This window comes from Mobula hypostoma, chromosome 10, assembly GCF_963921235.1.
Source record: "Mobula hypostoma chromosome 10, sMobHyp1.1, whole genome shotgun sequence".
NCBI lineage: Eukaryota > Metazoa > Chordata > Chondrichthyes > Myliobatiformes > Myliobatidae > Mobula > Mobula hypostoma.
The window spans coordinates 176,117-195,934 of NC_086106.1; the positions used below are offsets into that span (position 1 = coordinate 176,117).

Here is a 19,818-nt window from a genome sequence, read left to right on the forward strand (position 1 = left end):
TTTGCTCCTGATTGATATGAATTAGTGATGGTAATGCCATTGAATGGCAAGAGACAGTGAGTGCTTTAATCCTTAATTGATGGAGATGGTCATCCACAGCCAGTCTCGCAGTGTCAACGTTAGTTGACGTTCTGAATGAATGGCTGGCTACCATGGAGGTCTCGCTGCAGGCAAGTTATCACTGCTTCATTTGCTGATGAATTTGAATGGAATCACAGTTAGACAGTACAGAAACAGGCCCTTCTGCCCTCCACCTCTATGCTAACCATGACAGTTATGGAACATACTTGACAGTTTAACGTCTTTGAAAGGAGAAAGTCTTTGCTCTGGAATCACTCCCAACAAGCTAACTTGTCGTGTCAGCTGAAGCTGGAAGGTTCAAAGAGGGTCATCAGAAAGTTCCCTACAGCATGAGGTGGGTACAAGTGTCAGAAAGAGCTTTGGAGCGAGGAGGAGAATCAACAAAGCAGAAGGAACAACGAGTTTCTGCTGACAATAGGGAAATTGAAGGAGGCACCACAGGGGAGGAAGATTTGCAAAACAGTGAACAATGATCCTGACCCAGATCTGGGCCGTACCCTCCAAGTATCCAGACCTGCCTCTCGGTTTTTTTGCACTACCTTACTTCCCATTTTTCTATTTTCTATTTATGATCTATAATTTAAATTTTGAATATTTACTAATTTTTACTATTTTTAATATTTAATATTCGTAATCCAGGGTGTGGGAAGTGCAGAATCAAATATTGCTGTGATGATTATACGTTCTAGTACCAATTGTTTGGTGACAATAAAGTATAAAGTATTTAAGTATAACTGACCTTAGGAAATCCTAATCAGTCTGACTCTGCTTTCCTCTGTTGTGAACAGATTCTTTCTTGTTTTGTACCATGTCCCATCAGGGTCAGTGCAAGTGCAGCATCTTCCAAACATAGGAACGCTGGAAATCTTTAGCAACATACACAAAATGCTGGAGGAACTCGCAATTCCAGGTGAGTACCAATTCCTGATGAAGGGTCTTGGCCTGAAATGGAAACTGTTTATCCCCTTCCATACACGCTGCCTGACTCGGTGAGTTCCTCCAGCATTTTGTGTGGATGCAATTTCTATAACTAATCATAAGCGTGTCCTATTGTTATCCCACTGTCTGTGTAGATATTAGGCAGTGAATATCTTTTGGTGCTGTGTTCTCCGTCAGTTAGGGAGAAGGGAAAGTGGGGGGTTGCATGATAAGCTCACAGCTGGCAGAGCAGAATTGATGGGCCAAATGGCCTAATTCTGCTCCTATGTCTTATGGTCTTATGGTCTATCTCGACTGGGGCACAGATCAAGCCTGCAGATGGCAAAAGGGGAAAGTGCTGCTTCTTTCTCCTTAAACAAGAAATGCAGAAGGCTCAGCGAGTCAGGCAACATCTGTGGAAAAGGAATCAGCTAACTACTCCTTTCTTCACAGAGGCTGCCTGACCTGCTGGGTATCCAACGTTTTTGCCTTTCCAACAGCTGCAGTTTTTATTTTTATTTTATTTTAATTTCCCAAAGATGTTATTAAGCTAGAAAGAGTGTAAAGAAGATTTACAAGAATGTTGCCAGAACTTGAGGGTCTGAATTATAGCGAGGGTTTAGGCAGGTTTGGACTTTTTTCTTTAAGAGTGTAGCAGACTGAGGTCTGACCTAATGGAGTTGTATAAGATCACGAGGGGCATAAATAGGCTGAAAGCACAGTCGTTTCTTCCAAGGAAAGGGAATTAAAAACTAAAGGTGAGAAGGGAAAGATTTAAATGAGACCTGAGGGAAAAATTCTTCACACAGATAGTGGTGAGTGTATGGAACAAGCTGCCAGAGCAAGTGGATGAGGCAAGTACAATAACAACATTTAAAAGACACAATGACAGGTACATGGATAGGAAAGGTTTAGGGAGATATGTGTCAAATACAGACAAATGGGACGAGCTTAGATGGGCATCTTGGTCCCTTCTCCTCTCCAATCAGATTCCTTCTTCTGTAGCCCTTTACCTTTCCCATCCACCTGGTTTCACCTATCACTTTCTACACTTCCCCTCCCTCCACTTTTTATTCTGGCATCTTTCCCCTTCCTTTCCAGTCTCGGCCCAGAACGTTGAATGATTATTCACTTCGATAGATTCTGCCTGACCTGCTGAGTTCCTCCAGCATGCAGCACTTGGGTCAAGGGGCCTATTTCTGTGCTAATATCTCTATGACTCAGAGTAGAATGTAATCAACAGAGAGGAGACACATTTAGAAACTGTCCTGCTTCTAGTTAGTAACATCAGGAACGAGAGAAGAGAGTGTCACTACCATCAGAGAACGGGTACAGATCTGTGAAGACCCACACTCGGTGATTCCGAAACAACTTCTTCACCTCTGCATGAGATTTTTAAACTATCCATGAACCCATGAACACTACCTTATTATTCCTTTATTTTGCAATTTATTGTAATTTTATGTCTTTAATTTATAGCAATTTTACAGAAAATAATAAATTTCATGTCATATTAGTCAATGATAAAAATACGATTCTGATTCTGAAGATCACACTTTTAAAAATAAAACTCACCACTTACATGGTATAATTCTTTTTCCCTGGCTGGTTTTGGCCTTAAACAAGTGAGATCAGCACAGATTAGAAATGCTCAGTGTCCGCCTGATTGCAGTTGTCAACTTCAGCCTGCCTGAATCTGCCTTCCTAATCTTTTTCTGGTTACTGGGCTCGTTTGCCAAATTACGCAACAGGGCCACATCCGTATAACCTCAGGCTGTTAACCTCAGAGTTTCAGAGTAACATTTTCCATTGTAACCTCTGACAGTGTGGAGGATCAGAGGGATCTTGGGGTCCGAGTCCATAGGACGCTCAAAGCAGCTGCGCAGGTTGACTCTGTGGTTAAAAAGGCGTACGGTGTATTGGCCTTCATCAATCATGGAATTGAATTTAGGAGCTGAGAGGTAATGTTGCAGCTATATAGGACCCTGGTCAGACCCTACTTGGAGTGCTGTGCTCAGTTCTGGTTGCCTCACTACAGGAAGGATGTGGAAGCCATAGAAAGGGTGCAGAGGAGATTTACAAGGATGTTGCCTGGATTGGGGAGCATGCCTTATGAAAACAGGTTGAGTGAACTTGGCCTTTTCTCCTGGATCGGCGGAGGATGAGAGGTGACCTGATAGAGGTGTAAAAGATGATAAGGGGCATTGATCGTGTGGATAGTCAGAGGCTTTTTCCCAGGGCTGAAACGGTTGCCACAAGAGGACACAGGTTTAAGGTGCTTGGGAGTAGGTACAGAGGAGATGCCAGGGGTAAGTTTTTTACTCAGAGAGTGGTGAGTGTGTGGAATGGGCTGCCGGCAACGGTGGTGGAGGCAGATACAATAGGGTCTTTTAAGAAACTTTTAGATAGGTACAGGGAGCTTAGTAAAACAGAGGGCTATAGGTAAGCCTAGTAATTTCTAAGGTAGGGACATGTTCAGCACAACTCTGTGGGCCGAAGGGCCCGTATTGTGCTGTAGGGTTTTTATATTTCTATGTTTCTATCATGTAAACTTATAGCTGTTGGAGAAAGGAACCAGGCAGCTGATCTCTCAGCAAAGCCTCTGAAGTTCAAGTGAAGCTTCGCCACACACTGGAGAGAGACAGTGACCCAGGCAAGGTTCCATACCTTCTAGTCACAAGCAAAACCACCTCTGTCATTCAGTGGGTGAGAGATTCTGGGTTTCAAGTGCCCATCCCCTTGGTCTGAGCACAAGGTGGGACTCACTAAGTACCCTCATGCAGAGGGATGCAACTAATAGAGCCACTGCCTCACATTCCCTGAGATCCAGGTTCAGTCCCGACCTCCGATGTTGTCAGTGTGGAGTTTGCATGTTCTGCCTGTGACCTTGTGGGTGCTTCACTTCCCTCCCACCTCCCAAAGACATGCAGGTTGGTGGGTTAATTAACTGCTGCAAAATGCAAATGCTGAAGGAGCTCAGCAAGTCGGGCAGCATCTATGGAGGGGAATGAACAGTCAACAATTCAGTTTAAGACCTTTCATCGGGACTGGAAAAGAAGGGGAGTCTGAGGAAGAAGATGGAGGGAGGGGAGGGAGTACAAGTTGGCAGGTGACAGGTGAGACCAGGTGAGGAGGGAGGTTCGTGGGTTGGTGGGGGAGGGAGGAAATGAAGTGAGAAGCTGGGAGGTGACTGGTGAAGATGGAATCTGATAGGAAAGGAGAATAGACCATAGGAGAAAGGGAAGGAGGAGGGTCACCAGAGGAAGGTGATAGGCAGGTGATGAGAAGAAAGGAGGGACAAGATAACCAGAATGGAGAATGGAAAAAAGGAGATGGGGGTAGTATTTAGCTGAAGTTAGATAGATCAATGTTCACGTCAGGTTGGAGGCTGCCCAGATGGAATATGAGGTGTTGATCCTCCAGCCTGAGTTTGGCCTCTTCATGGCAGTAGGGAAGGCCATGGACAGACATGTCCCAATAGGACTGGGAAGTCGAATTGAAATGGATTTGATGGGAATATGGGGAGAATGAACCAGCATTGCTGCTGGTGGTCAGGACTGATTTGATGGACTGAATGGCCATTTCTATGCTATCTCTCTCTACATGTTCCAAGTTCCGGGCTCATCTGTGCAGAAATGTGGACCCTGAAAGCAGCAAGGTCGATCTGTTAGATAAATCTGAAGAATCATCCTCAGGAGCAGAGTGGTCTGCTCATAATTTACTTCTGAAAAAAAACTACGTAAGATTACAACTGCCTCAGACCACACTGACGGTCCTGCTGGAAGTGAATGGCAGCATTTAGACTTCAGCGCATTGCACTGCTGGGGCAGTGATTGGGACTGGCACTGAGAGCAAAGGCAGGCCGGGCCTCCTCCCCAGGCTTGGAATGTGCAGCACGTCCTCGGTAAACACTGGCTGCTTTTCCCTGCCGCCAACAACTTCCAGATGAGCACAGCTCTCTAAACCGGCTGTCTGAATGAGCAGTGTTGAATGGGTCTGGCAGGCCATGGGGAGGATCAGTCTGCCACAGGAAGTGAGCAACATGCCTTAGGACAGGCTGGTGGTGGGGTGGGGGGGGGGGGGAGTGAAGAGAGCACTGCCTAAAATGGTGAAGTTTCAAGTTAAATCAAAGAGGTGGCATTCATCATGAAGGACACCAATTATCCAGGACATGCTCTCTTCTTATTACTACCATTGGAGAAGAGCCTGAAGACACACACATCATTTTAGGAACAGCTCCTTCCCTTCTGCCATCAGATTCCTGAACGGGGAATGAACACAAACTCACTGTTTTCACTTTCTTGTTCCACTACTTATTTAATTTACATTTTAACATATATTTCTTATTGCAATTTAATAGTATTGTTATGTATTGCACTGTACCCCTGCTGCAAAACAACAAATTTCACGATATATGCAAGTGATATTATACATTATTATGATTCGGATTAACTATCCATCTTGCACGGCAACAATTCTGCTGTAAAACGATTGAAGTCAGTTGTTTACCCTTTTCCAGCAAGCAGTGCCAGCAAGATTCCAGTAACCAGGCAGCCTTCAAACTTTGGTGGTGCTGGAACAGCAATTTTCTGGAATATCGGAGGTTACTCCTTTACATACACTGTTGGATTAAATTTCATAAAACATTGGTGGATGTCTGCAGGGTGACAGTCATGTGGGGTCAGTTAATGGCTCTAGATTGTCTGTTGGTCACTTTTCGAGCTAGGTTGATGATTCTTTCTTAGTGTCTACATTCGGGCTTATTATTTATGTGAGCAGATATTAATGTTCTTTTGTAAGTCCAAAGGAATGCTGTGCCCAAACAATGGATTAATAGCTGAGGAGTGACCATTACAATGTCTAATTGATTTATGAGCCTATGCTGAACACTCTGTTAATGGAGACAGGACGTATTTGAAAAAAAGACAAGCTGTGTTGAGACAAAAGATCAAAGAGATTGTCTGTCCCATGGTTGCTCTGCACTTGTGAAACTTGCATTTATTGAGGTGTCTTTCCTGGTTTCATTGAACTTCAACCAAGGGCCAGAGATTGTGATCGGTACCAATGACCTAGGGGTGGTTTCACGAGCGAATCAGAATTCAGAGTTCCCCCAACAACAGCAACAATCAGGTAGTGACTAAGATTTTTGAGCCCTGACATCTTTATGACTTACTATGTAGTATTTTGTGGTTTATTTCTATTTTATGATGATAAATTAGGCTTAGGTTACCTTGTTGTGCTTGTACTCATTACCACATCTCCGAGACATGCAAATTGTTGGGTCTGATTAATCCAGCTGATTACATACACCAACACACATTTAGTTCAAAACACAAACAGCTGGAGGAACTCACTGGGTCAGGCAGCATCTGTAGAGGAAAATGGAGACTCTCGGAGACCTTAGATAAAGGATTATATGGCATGTGGATCTGAATACAGGAGACAGGAAATCTTAGTTCAGTGGTTATAAGGGATTGGAAAATTGGTTTATTATTGTCACATGTATCAAGGTACAGTGAGGAAGGCAAAATGCAATTTAAACATTTATTTCAAGCAGATTAGCATGTAAAAACAAGGATGTAATGTGAGGCTTTCTGAGGCATACGTCAGACCACACTTGGCGCATTGTGAGAAGTACAGGGCCCTATATCTAAGAAAGACTGTGCTGGCGTTGGAGAGGCTCCAGAGGAGGTTAACAGGAATGATCCTGGAACTGAAAGTGTTAATATATGAGAAGTGTTTTATAAATCTGGGCCTGTACTCACTAGAGTTTAGAAGAATGAGGGGGGATCTCATTGAAACCTACCAGACATTGAAAGCCCAAGAGAGGGTGGACCTGCTGAGCATATTTCTGATAGTAGGGGAGTCTAGGACCAAAGGGCATAGACTCAGAATACAAAGACATCCCTTTATAACAGAGTGAGGAGGACTTCCTTCACCAAAGGGAGGTGAATCTTTGGAATTTATTGCCACAGATGGCAGTAGGGGCCACATCACAGGGTATTTTTAAAGCAGAAGTAGATAGGCCCTTGATTAGTAAGGGAGAAGGCAGAAGAATGGAGCTGAGAGGGAAAATGCTGGAATGACAGAAGGGACTCAATGGGCCGAATGGCCTAATTCTGCTCCTATGTCTTATGGTTTATCTTTTCATTACATCAATATATTGAAGTCATGCAAGGGAAAACAATAAATAAATAAAGTGCTACGGTTACAGAGAAATTTCATTGAAGGCAGGCAATAAGGTGCAAGGTCATAACACGGTCGGTTGTCAGGTGAAGAGTCCATTTTATTGTACTAGGGAACCATTCAATAATCTTACAATAGTAGGAAAGAAGTTGCTACAAGACTACTGGTGAGATTAGCTTCAACAAACCTGACAACCACACCTGCAAGAAGTGCGTCCAGCTGCAGCTTCTCACAGACCATATTAAGGAGTTGGAGCTGGAACTGGATGAACTCTGGATCATTTGAGTGGCTGAGGGGGTGATAGATAGAACACACAGGGAGCTAGCTACACTCATACTGCAGGACGGTCAGGAGGGGGAAAGACGATAGGCAGCCTGTGCAGAGTACCCCGTAACCATTCACTGAGTTACCATTTTGGATACTGTTGGGGGATAACTAGAGCCCCTGGCACTGAGTCTGGCTCTGTGACTCACAAAGGAAGGGGGGGAAGAAGAGGCGCGCTGTCGTACATAACATAAGAACATAAGAAATAAGAGCAGGAGTAGGCCATCCAACCCATCGAGCCTGCCCCACCGTTCAATAAGATCATGGCTGATCTGTCCGTAAATTCAGCTCCATCTACCTGCCTTTTCCCCATAACCCTTAATTCCCCTACTATGTAAAAATCTATCTAACAGTATCTTAAATATATTTAGTGAAGAAACCTCAACTGCTTCCCTGGGCAGAGAATTCCACAGATTCACCACTCTTTGGGAAAAACAGTTTCTCCTCATCTCCATCCTAAATCTTTTCCCCTGAATCTTGAGGCAATGTCCCCTAGTTCTAGTCTCACCTACCAATGGAAACAAGTTTGCTACTTCTATCTTACCTATCCCTTTCAAAATTTTGTATGTTTCTATAAGATCCCCTCTCATTCTTCTGGACTCCAAAGAGTATAGTCCCAGGTAACTCAATCTCTCCTCATGGGTTAACCCTTTCATCCTTGGAATCAACCTGGTGAACCTCCTCTGCATTGCCTCCAAAGCCAGTATATCCTTCCTCAAGAATGGAGACCAGAACTGCACACAGTACTCCAGGCGTGGCCTCACCAGTACCCTGTATAGTTGCAGCATGACCTCCCTGCTCTTGAATTCAATCCCTCTAGCAATGAAGACCAACATTCCGTTTGCCTTCTTAATATCCTGTTGTACCAGCAAGCCAACTTTTCAACTTTTTGAGATTCATAAACAAGCACTCCTAAGTCCCTCTGCACAACAGCATGCTGCAATCTTTCACCATTTAAATAATAATCTGCTCTTCCATTATTCCTCCCAAAGTGGATGATCTCACATTTACCAACGTTGTATTCCATCTGCCAGACCTTGGCCCACTCACTTAACCTATCTATATCCCTCTGCAGACTCTCCACATCCTCTGTAAAATTTGCTTTTCCACTCAGTTTAGTGTCATCAGCAAATTTTGCTACACTACACTCAGTCCCCTCTTCCAAATCATCAATGTAAATGGTAAACAGCTGCGGGCCCAGCATCGACCCCTGCAGCACCCCACTCACCACTGACTGCCAACTGGAGAAACACCCATTTATACCAACTCTCTGCCTTCTATTGGTTAACCAATCCACTATCCATGCCAATATACTTCTTACCAACTCCATGCATCGGTATCTTATTTATAAGTCTCCTGTGCGGTACTTTATCGAATGCCTTCTGGAAATCCAAGTATACAATATCCACCTGTTCCCCTCTATCCACTGCACTCATTATGTCCTCAAAGAACTCTATTAAGTTTGTCAAACAGGACGTGCCCTTTCTGAATCCATGCTGCATCTGTCTAATGGAACCACTCCTTTCTAAATGTTGCACTATTTCTTCCTTGATGACAGCTTCAAGCATTTTCCCAACTACAGATGTTAAGCTAACTGGCCTATAGTTACCTGTCTTTTGCCTACATCCTTTTTTAAAAAGTGGCGTGACACTTATTGTTTTCCAGCCCGCCAGGACCTGCCCAGAGTCTAGAGAGTTTTGATAAATGATTACCAACGCGTCTACTATAACCTCCGCCAATTCCTTCAGCACCCTGGGATGCATCCCATCAGGACCAGGGGACTTACCTACCTTCAGGCCCTCTAGTTTTCTCATCACTATCTCTTTAGTGACAGTGATTTTATCGAAGTCCTCACCTCCCATTTTGTCCATAACATCCCTCTTTGGCATATTAGACGTGACCTCCACCGTGAAGACCGACACAAAATAGTCGTTCAATGCCTCAACCATTTCCTTATCACCCAATATCAATTTCCCCTTCTCGTCTTCCAAGGGACCTACATTGACTTTAGCCAATATATATTTATAAAAACTTTTGCTACCTGCTTTTATATTTTGTATTAATTTACTTTCATACTCTATCTTCCCCTTCCTTATTTCTTGTTTAGTTGTTCTTTGTTGCTTTTTAAAGTTTTCCCACTCCTCCAGTCTCCCACTACTCTTTGCAACTTTGTACACGAGTTTTTAATTTGATACTATCTTTTATTTCCTCAGTTATCCAAGGCTTACTGTCCTTACTTTTGACTGGAATATACTTTTGTTGAGCATTGTGAAAAATCTCTTTGAAAGTATTCCACTGTCCTACCAAGTAGCCTGTGCTCCCAATCCACATTAGCCAACTCCTCCCTCATCCCATTGTAGTCTCCCTTGTTCAAGCATAATACACTAGTTTTAGATCTAACTATTTCATCCTCCATCTGTATGCGAAATTCAATACTACTATGAGCACTCTTTCCAAGAGGATCCCTGACTACAAGATTGTTAATCTTACCTGTCTCATTGCACAGGACTAGATCTAAGATAGTATTTTCCCTTGTTCGTTCACTAACATAACAAGAAAGCCACGATGGATGCATTCTCTGAAGTCCTCCTCAAGACTTCCTTGACCAACCTGATAGAGGATCAATTGGTTAGAGGAATAGAAAGAAGTTCTGTAGATGAGAACAAGATTCCCGGATGGTTTGTTGTCTCCCTATGTGTCATGGTCAGTGACATCTTGGATCAAGACAATAGCATTCTTATGTGGAAGGGTAAGCAGCCATAAACCGTGATCCACATCAATACCAATGACTTGGGTAGGAGGGATGACAACATACTTCAGGGAGTTAGGTGTGAAGTTAAAGGACTCCAGGGTTGTAAAGAGGCCAGAAATAGGAAGATTATTCAGTCTAACATGTGGCTAAGGAGATGGTGCAGGAGGGAGGGCTTCAGATTTTTGGATCATTGGGCTCTCTTCCAGGGAAGGTGAGACCTGTACAGAAGGGATAGTTTGCACCTGAACAGGAGGGGTACTAATATCTTAGCAGGAAGGTTTGCTGGTCTTGTATCAGGGAGGTTAAGCTAGTTGCAGAGCAGAATAAATAGGGAGGAGGTTGTGGGGAAAGATGTTGTTAAGCCTACATACAAAGTCAGGAATCAAAAGGTTGAGCATGGTGAGACTAATGTTTTGAGCTGCATGTATTTCAATGCAGGAGTACTGTAGGAAAGGCTGATGAGCCTAGGGCATGGATCATGTGGAATCATGACATTGTAGCCATTAGTAAGATTTGGTTGCAGGAGGACAGGACTGGCAGTTCAGTGTTCTGTGGCTCCATTGTTTTAGACAGAATAGAGCAGGAGGGATTAAGGGGGGAGGGGTAACGATACTAGTCAGGGAAAATGTCATGGCTTTGCTCAGGACTGGAAAGCTCATCTAGTGAGGCTTTATAGGTAGAATTGAGGAATAAGAAAGGTATGACCACGTTAATGGGATTATATTATAGACCAAATTATAGTAAATTGGATTAGCCTTTGGCTTCATGGGAGAAACCACAGTGTGGTAGTAGATAGTAGCCTCTCTGAGTGGAGGCCTGTGACTAGTGGTGTGCTGCAGGGGTCAGTGCTGGGTCTGTTGTTGTTTGTCATCTACACCAATGATCTGGATGATAATGTGGTGAACTAGATCAGCAAATTTGCAGATGACACCAAGATTGGGGGTAGTGGACAGAGAGGAAAACTATCAAAGCTTGCAGTGGGATCGGACCACTTGGAAAAATAACAGACAGAATTTAATGCAAACAAGTGTGAGGTGTTGCACTTTGGGAGAATCAACCAGAATAGGACCTACACAGTGAACAGCAGGGCACTGAGGAGTGCTTTAGAACAGAGGGAATACAGATCCATAATTCCTTGAAAGTGCCGTCACAGGTAGATGGGGTGGTAAAGAAAGCTTTTGGGACATCGGTCTTCATGAATCAATGTACTGAGTGCAGGAGTTGCGATGTAATGCAACACACACAAAATGCTGGAGGAACTCAACAGGCCTGGTAGCATCTATGGAAAAGAGTGAACAATCGACATTTCGGGCCAAGGCCCTTCATGAGTCCTGATGAAGGATCTCAGCCTGAACTATCGACTGTTTCCTCTTTTCTATAGATGCTGTGTGGCCTGAATTCCTCCAGCATTTTGTGTGCGTTGCTTTCGATTTCCAGCATCTGCAGATTTTCTTGTGGTTGGGATATTATGTTGAAGTTGTATAAAACATTGGTGAGGCCTAATTTGGAGTATTGTGTATAGTTTTGCTCTCCTACCTACTGGAGAGATGTAAATAAGATTGAAACAGTGCAAGTAAAATTTACAAGGGTGTTGCCAGGACTTAAGGACCTGAGTTAGAGGGAAATGTTGAATGGGTTAGGAGTTTGTTCCCTAGGATGTAGAAGATTGAGGGGAGATTTTATAAAGGTATACAAAATTATGAAGGGTATAGGTATGGTAAATGCAAACAGGCTTTTTCCACTGAGGTGGATGAGACTACAACTAGAGGTCTTGGGTTAAGGGTGTAAGGTGAAATGTTTAAGGGGATCCTGAGGGGGAACTTCCTCACCCAGGGGGTGGTGGGTGTGGAATGAGCTGCCAGCACAAGTGGTGGATGCGAATTCAATTTCAACATTTTCAAGAAATATGGATGGGAGTGGTATGGTCCAGATCCAGGTCCAAGTCAATGGGATGAGGCAGATTAATAGTTCGGAATGGACTATTTGAGCCAAGGGGCCTTTTCCTGTGCAGTTGTGTTCTATGACTCTGTGACTCTAACCTTCAGGGTCCTGAACCAGTGTGGATAACTTCAGTCACCTCTAACTGAACCGATTCCACACCCTATAGACTCGCTTTCAAGGTTCCGTAACGCACATTCACATTATTTACTTATTTATTTAATTACTATTATTTGTTCTATTTGCACACTGGTCGTTTGTCAATCTTTGTGTGTAGTTTTTCATTAATTCTATGGTATTTTTTTGTTCTATTGTGAATGCCTGCAAGAAAATAAATCTCAGGGTAGTATATGGAGACATATATGTACTTTTATAATAAATCTACTTTGAACTTTGATGAAGGGACTAGACTGAAAACTTTGTCCATTTCCACCCACAGACACTGCTCAAATGCTGAGTTCCTCCAGCAGATTGTTTTCACTCCAGATTCCAGCTTCTGCCATCTCTTGTGTCTACACTTTTAATTATTCTTTGTTGTAGATGTTCTGCAGCAGTGTAATAAATTTTCCAGTGAGTGGGGTGAGTTGAAAGGAGAGTTGGAATAGGGCCCAGTGCATTGGAAAGGAGAGGGGTGAGAAGTTTCCCAAGAGTTGAAAGGATTGTGGAAGTGGAATCCTGCTGTGTCTTAACTGTGTCAGGGGGAACAGAAGCTGGTGAGCAGATGCATAGCTATTGGGATTTACAAAAAATCAGACTGTGGAATGTTAGAGTTGAAGTATATCCCACCATTTGATGGAACAGAGTGCACAGACAAGCAGTTGGATGTTATGCATTTTACTTCAGCCTCTGCAAGTATGCCATCTCCAGGCTGGCTGAGGGTGGGCAGATCATTGGAGTGGCATTGTACTGTGCCTGTTTAAAACAATCACACCTTTGAGGTGGCTCAGAACTTTGATAGAGGTGAGTAGGGCTGAAGATACCAGATGTGTCAGAGCTTTGACAGGCGTGAGTGGGCTGGGGATATGAGGATACACCAAGACAAGTGCAAATTTTCAAGGATAGTATGACTCAGACGTAGTCGGCAGGACCACGGAGGATGGCGAGTCAGGTGGACAGCTGGATGACATGCAGGCAGTGCATGGTGGGAGGGGTTCAGGAGTTGGAGTCAGGCAAGAGGGAGTTAAGGGTCAGACACACTGCAGGGGGAAAGAGTTTACAACACAATTAGACTCTCATCATCTGGCAGGCTCAGGAATTTGGAGGTGTTGGCCTGGAAATTTTTCAGACTGTGGAAAGATGTAAGAGCAGAATGGGCCATTCGGCCCATCGAGTCTGCTCCATCATTCCGTCATGGTTGATGTATTGTCCCTCCCAACACCAGTCTCCTACCTTCTCCCCTACCCTTCTCTAACTCTAATCAAGAATCCTTCAACCTCCACTTTAAATACACCCAATGACTTAATCTCCACCCTTGGATGTATTAAACCAAAAGGACAGGAGGTCCTGAGTTATAAGGAAAGATTGAATAGGAAAGGATATTATTCCTTGGGACACAGAAGATTGAGGGGAGATTTGATAGAGGTATACAAAATTATGAGGGGTATAGACAGGGTAAATGAAAGCAGACTTTTCCACTGAAGTTGGGTGGGACTGGTGGAGGTCATGGGTTAAGGGTGAAAGGTGAGCCGGTCAATGGGAGTAGATAGTTTAAATGGTTTGGCAAGGACTAGATGGGCTGAAGGGACAGTTTGTGCTGTACTTTACTATGACTCCATGCCTCTACTCTTTAATTCACTATTTTACTTTGAAGTTGTTGCACAGGATAATAAATTTCTGAGTGAATCTTCTAAGTTTAAAGGGAGCATGAGAAATAGGGCCCAGGTCAATTTTTTAAAAAGCTCAGGAATTAGGGCAACAGTGAATGGTCAGGAACCAGGGGATCATTGATTGGAACAGAGAGTAGTAACTGGGACCACAGTGGGAGGGCAGGAACCAGAGGCCGGTTGAGTGGAACAGAGAGCAGGAACTGGGACCATAGTGGGAGGGCAGGAACAGGGACCACAGTGAATGGGCTGGAACTAGGGGCCCAATGAGAGAAAACAGAGTGCAGGAACAGGGACCACAGTGAGTGGTCAGGAACCAGGGGATCACTGAGTAGAGCAGAGAGCAGGAACTGGGACCACAGTGAACGAGCAAGAACCAGGGGATTATAGAACGGAACTGAGTGCAGGAACAGGGACAGTGAATGGGCAGGAACCAGGGGCCCAATAAGTGGAAAAGAGTGCAGGGACTGGGGCCAGACTAAGTGGAAAGAGGGTACAGGAATAGGGGGTCAGAGTAACTGGGAGGAGAGGAAGAAATTGGGTCGTCATCAAGAAGAAGCAAGGTTAGAAAATGTGGTTCTTATGAGTGGGATGAACCATAGGATCTTCACCTGGTGGTTAAGATGCTTGAACCATTATAAGTTCTAACTAATCAGATAGTGAGTTATCAGAGTATTACTGTACTTAGACCTTGTCTTGCTCTCTGTTCCACTCGAGGGGCCTCTGATTCCTACCTACTCACTGTGGTCCCTGTTCCTGCTCTCTGTTCCACTCGAGGGGCCTCTGATTCCTACCCACTCATTGCCCAGCAACCAAATGTATGAAGGGAACTGTTAGTTGTAGTTTGATCAACCTTGTTTGTGTGGGATCTCACAACATCTCATTAGTCTGAACCCCAACCATTTAAAATAATAAAACATTTTGTGAAGTGCTCTTCGCTGCTATATTAACATTTTGTTTTGATTTGAGAATTCACACACTCAACAATTGATCTGTTGAAGGATTGGAGCCCAGGTTTCCGAAAAGATCTCTTCCCCACCCACACCATCCCTGCTTGCCATCACAATAATAAGGCATTGACCGAGACCACACAAAGGGGAGGAGATGGAGAGGAGAAGATGGTGGCGTGACGCGGCGTGACGCAGCGTGCAGTGGCCACTCCGGTGATGAATATCTGTTATTTGTCAAGTAGGATGCCGTGCACAATTCTGATTTGATGAAGATGGACGTGAGAGCACAGAGGAACATCTGGTGAAACTTCTGAAATGCCTGCTTCACTGCCGCTGCTACTGTGTGATCCAGAATCTCCGGAGGGAAAGGCCCCAAGTCCTCGGCTTTGCCTGTTGCTCGGCGGCCGGGGGCAGGGTCAAAGCGCTCGGCAGAGATGGTGCTCGGCGCTCGGTGTCGGAGGTCTGGTCAGAGGCTTGAAGTTTTTGGACGGACTCAGAGTCAGACTGTGGTCGGGTGCTTCCAGGATGCTGCATCGGCAAGTTTGCGGCGCTGGAAGCTCATGGCAAGGAGAGTTTCTCCCTTCAACCGTCTGCGTGAGATGATGGGCTATCGGGACTTTGAAACTTTTTTTTAACCGTGCCCATGGTTTGCTCTTTATCAAATTATGGTATTGCTTTGCACTGTTGTAACTATATGTTATAATTATGTGGTTTTTGTCAGTTTTAGTCCTGGTCTGTCCTGTGCTTCTGTGATATCATACTGGAGGAACATTGTATCATTTCTTAATGCATGCATTTCTAAATGACAATAAACGAGGACTGAATGTCCTCATGATCTAAAAAATCTAAAAAAAATAACCCATTCCGTCTGGCAATGGGGTGGAATGTGACTGAATGAACTAACAGAGAATCCCTCCACTATCCCCCTTCCTGCATCCTTCTGTGACTAAACCAAATTCATGTGGGATGGATCCCACCCTCTTGCGTTCTCCCAGAATCATTTAGTTGCCTATTATTATTGTCCCATGTACCAAGAAACAGTGAACTGCTTATCTTGCATACTGTTCATACAGATCAGCTCATTCCACAGTCCACTGAGCTCAAATAAGATAAAACATTAGCAATGAAGATTAGAGTGCATCAGCTATAGCGCAGTGAAGATCATAATGAGGTAGACGATGAGGTGAAGAGCCCATCGTGGAAGAGTCTGATAACGGTGGGATAGAAGCTGTCTTTCAGTCTAGTGGTATGTGCTTTCAGGCTTTTGTATCTTGCGCCCGATGGGGAAGGGGAGGAGACAGAGTGTCCAGGGTGGTGAGGGTCTGTGATGATGCTGGCTGCTTTACCAAGGCAGTGAGGGTCTGCGGGGAAAGGCTGGTCTCCACAATGGGCTAAGCTGTGTCCACAACTCTGTAGCCACGCACAGAGCAGTCATTATACCAAAGTTCAAAGTATGTACATGTCACTATACGCAATCCTGAGATTCACTCACAGTGAGCACAAATAGACGCAATGAAAAACTGTGCACATACACACTCAATGTGCAAAAGACATCAAATTGTGAAAATACAAAAAGGGGAAAAACAAAATAATAATAATAACAATAAAATAAATAAATAATTTTGAGAGCATGAGGTATAGAGTCTTTGCAAGTGACCCTATAGGTTATGGAATCAGTTCAGTGTTGAGGTGAGTAGCTACCCAGTTCAGGAGCCCAGTGGTTGAGGGGGTAATAACTTTCTGAACCAAGCCAATATGTATCCAGATGGAAAGTTTCTACAGTATATCGATAAAATTTTCCAGAATAAGTGGGAAGCATGAAAATAAAGCTATATTTTCCCATTTTCTCTGTAGTCTTCTATTGACAAAAATATCCCTGAGAGAGGTGGTGACTGAAGACGGGAATGGGAAACCATGGCAGCTGCCCCGTTTTTATTTGGAGTGGTAAGGATGACTCCAGGGTTGTTCTGCACCCATCAGAAACTTAGTTGGAATTTTCGGCTTGGGATACCCCTCATGTCTGCATCTATCTCAGGTGGGGAGATGCTGCACAGTGAGTCAGGGAACATGTTGAAGAGTTTGGTAGTGGTTTAGTGTTGGTAAATGGGCTCAGGTGCAGTGAAAAGCTTATGTGTGATGCTATAGAGACAGAGATCATTCCTCAAATAAATTACATTGCAGTAGTGAAGAGGAGAACAATAACAGAATTTACATCCCCATAACTAGTTCTCTCTCGGTTCTCCCTTATTCCCCAGGCAACCAATCTACAACTCTGGGACGTGGGAGGAGACCGGCATCAGAGGGGAACCATGCAAATGCCCCACAGACAGCACGAAGGAGCTCAAAATTCAATCTATGTCCCTGAGGCTCTTCTCCAATTCACTAAGATTTTAACGCAAATATCCACCAATGCATCCTCATGTGCTTAAGCAGGTTGGATCAGACAGGGTTTCACCGCTCCTGAGCCCCAGTATTCTCACCTCTGACTGCGAAGATTGAAGGAGATAATGTTGCTGCCTTCTCTTTGCGAGGAACTGGAAGCCCGTCCTGCAGCCATACCAGCTCCTGAACGCTGGGCGATCCCGCAGCAGCACAGCTCAGATTAAAGGGCGCGCCCGCAAACACATTGAGGTCCTGTGGCTCCTCTGTAAAGTGGGGCAAACCTGAAGGAGCAATGGAAGGGCGACAGTTAAGGAACGGCTTACTGGAACAATCACTGGCAATTGGTTTCAAAGCCACAACATCACCTCCAGCACTGGAAACATCTTGGATCAACTGAACGTTCGGGGATTGTTGACGGCGAAACAGATGGGATGGTGAGAATGTCAGTACAAGAGAGTGGGACAAGCAGATCCATAGCCACTGCTGTGAACGATCTGGGCAGCGTGTTACAGGATGGAGCGCAGAGACTCACCAAGACACCCGAGGCGCACTTTCCAAACCAAGGGCAAGAGAAACATGGGGAACACCATCACCTGGAAAGTGACCCCAAGCCACATGCCATTCTGACTTGGAAAGACATCACCATCACTGGGTTAAGGTCCTGGAATTCCCTCCCTCACAGCCTGAGGATATACCACACAAGGACAGCAGCCGCTCGAGGCAGCAGCTCAGCACCACCTTCTCAAGAGCAGCTGGGGCTGGGCAATTAAATGCTGGCTCAGTCTGTGGAGCCTACATCCCTTCAATAAATAACTGGCCTTTCAGCCCACAATGTCTATGCCGACCATGACAGCCATCCAAACTAATCCATCTACCTGCACAGGTCCATATCTCCCCATTCCCTGTCTGACAATCTGTCTGCCTAAATGCCAGTCAGACCTTGGTGTCTTATCTGTTTCCAGCACCACCCCCACCCCCGGCAGTGTGTTCCAGGCACCAATCACCCTGTGTAAAAACACTTGCCTTGCAAATCGTCTTTAAACTATCCCCCTCTAAGATATGATATGATATTTACATCTTGACTACTTACTCCGACTGTCTCTCTCATAATTTCATACACAGTAGATTCCAGTTAATTGGGCCATCTGTTAATCAGGGCATCCGTTTATTTGGACAACTGTTAAAGGACAGAAACTAATCGAGAAAATAGCTGGGATTCCCTTCATTTATTTGGGACGCTATGTTGCTTAATTGGGACAAGAAACAGCTGCCAAACAAATGTTAGCAACACACATCAAAGTTGCTGGTGAACAGGCCAAGCAGCATCTATAGGAAGAGGTGCAGTCGACGTTTCAGGCCGAGACCCTTCGTCAGGACTAACTGAAGGAAGAGTGAGTAAGGGATTTGAAAGCTGGAGGGGGAGGGGGAGATGCAAAATGATAGGAGAAGACAGGAGGGGGAGGGATAGAGCCGAGAGCTGGACAGGTGATAGGCAAAAGGGGATACGAGAGGATCATGGGACAGGAGGTCCGGGAAGAAAGACAGGGGGGGGGGTGACCCAGAGGATGGGCAAGAGGTATATTCAGAGGGACAGAGGGAGAAAAAGGAGAGTGAGAGAAAGAATGTGTGCATAAAAATGAGTTACGAGGGGGAGGTGGGGCCTAGCGGAAGTTAGAGAAGTCAATGTTCATGCCATCAGGTTGGAGGCTACCCAGACAGAATATAAGGTGTTGTTCCTCCAATCTGAGTGTGGCTTCATCTTTACAGTAGAGGAGGCCGTGGATAGACATGTCAGAATGGGAATGGGATGTGGAATTAAAATGTGTGGCCACTGGGAGATCCTGCTTTCTCTGGCGGACAGAGCGTAGATGTTCAGCAAAGCGGTCTCCCAGTCTGCGTCGGGTCTCACCAATATATAAAAGGCCACATCGGGAGCACCGGACGCAGTATATCACCCCATCTCACCAATATATAAAAGGCCACATCGGGAGCACCGGACGCAGTATATACTGCGTCCGGTGCTCCCGATGTGGCCTTTTATATATTGGTGAGACCCGACGCAGACTGGGAGACCGCTTTGCTGAACATCTACGCTCTGTCCGCCAGAGAAAGCAGGATCTCCCAGTGGCCACACATTTTAATTCCACATCCCATTCCCATTCTGACATGTCTATCCACGGCCTCCTCTACTGTAAAGATGAAGCCACACTCAGGTTGGAGGAACAACACCTTATATTCCGTCTGGGTAGCCTCCAACCTGATGGCATGAACATTGACTTCTCTAACGTCCGCTAGGCCCCACCTCCCCCTCGTACCCCATCTGTTACTCTTTTTTATGCACACATTCTTTCTCTCACTCTCCTTTTTCTCCCTCTGTCCCTCTGAATATACCTCTTGCCCATCCTCTGGGTCACCCCCCCCCTGTCTTTCTTCCCGGACCTCCTGTCCCATGATCCTCTCGTAT

General features: G+C 44.9%; 1 protein-coding gene across 2 annotated transcripts in view; it reads right to left on the minus strand.

The window, feature by feature from the left end:
• Window positions 1-19,818, minus strand: part of LOC134352579 (tyrosine-protein kinase receptor UFO) — a 195,980-nt gene that overhangs the window by 124,737 nt on the left and 51,425 nt on the right. For both annotated transcript variants that reach the window (XM_063059831.1, XM_063059830.1), the window contains exon 4: window positions 17,453-17,635. In XM_063059831.1, the coding sequence (XP_062915901.1) occupies window positions 17,453-17,635 (183 nt within the window). The remainder of the gene's footprint in view (window positions 1-17,452; window positions 17,636-19,818) is intronic.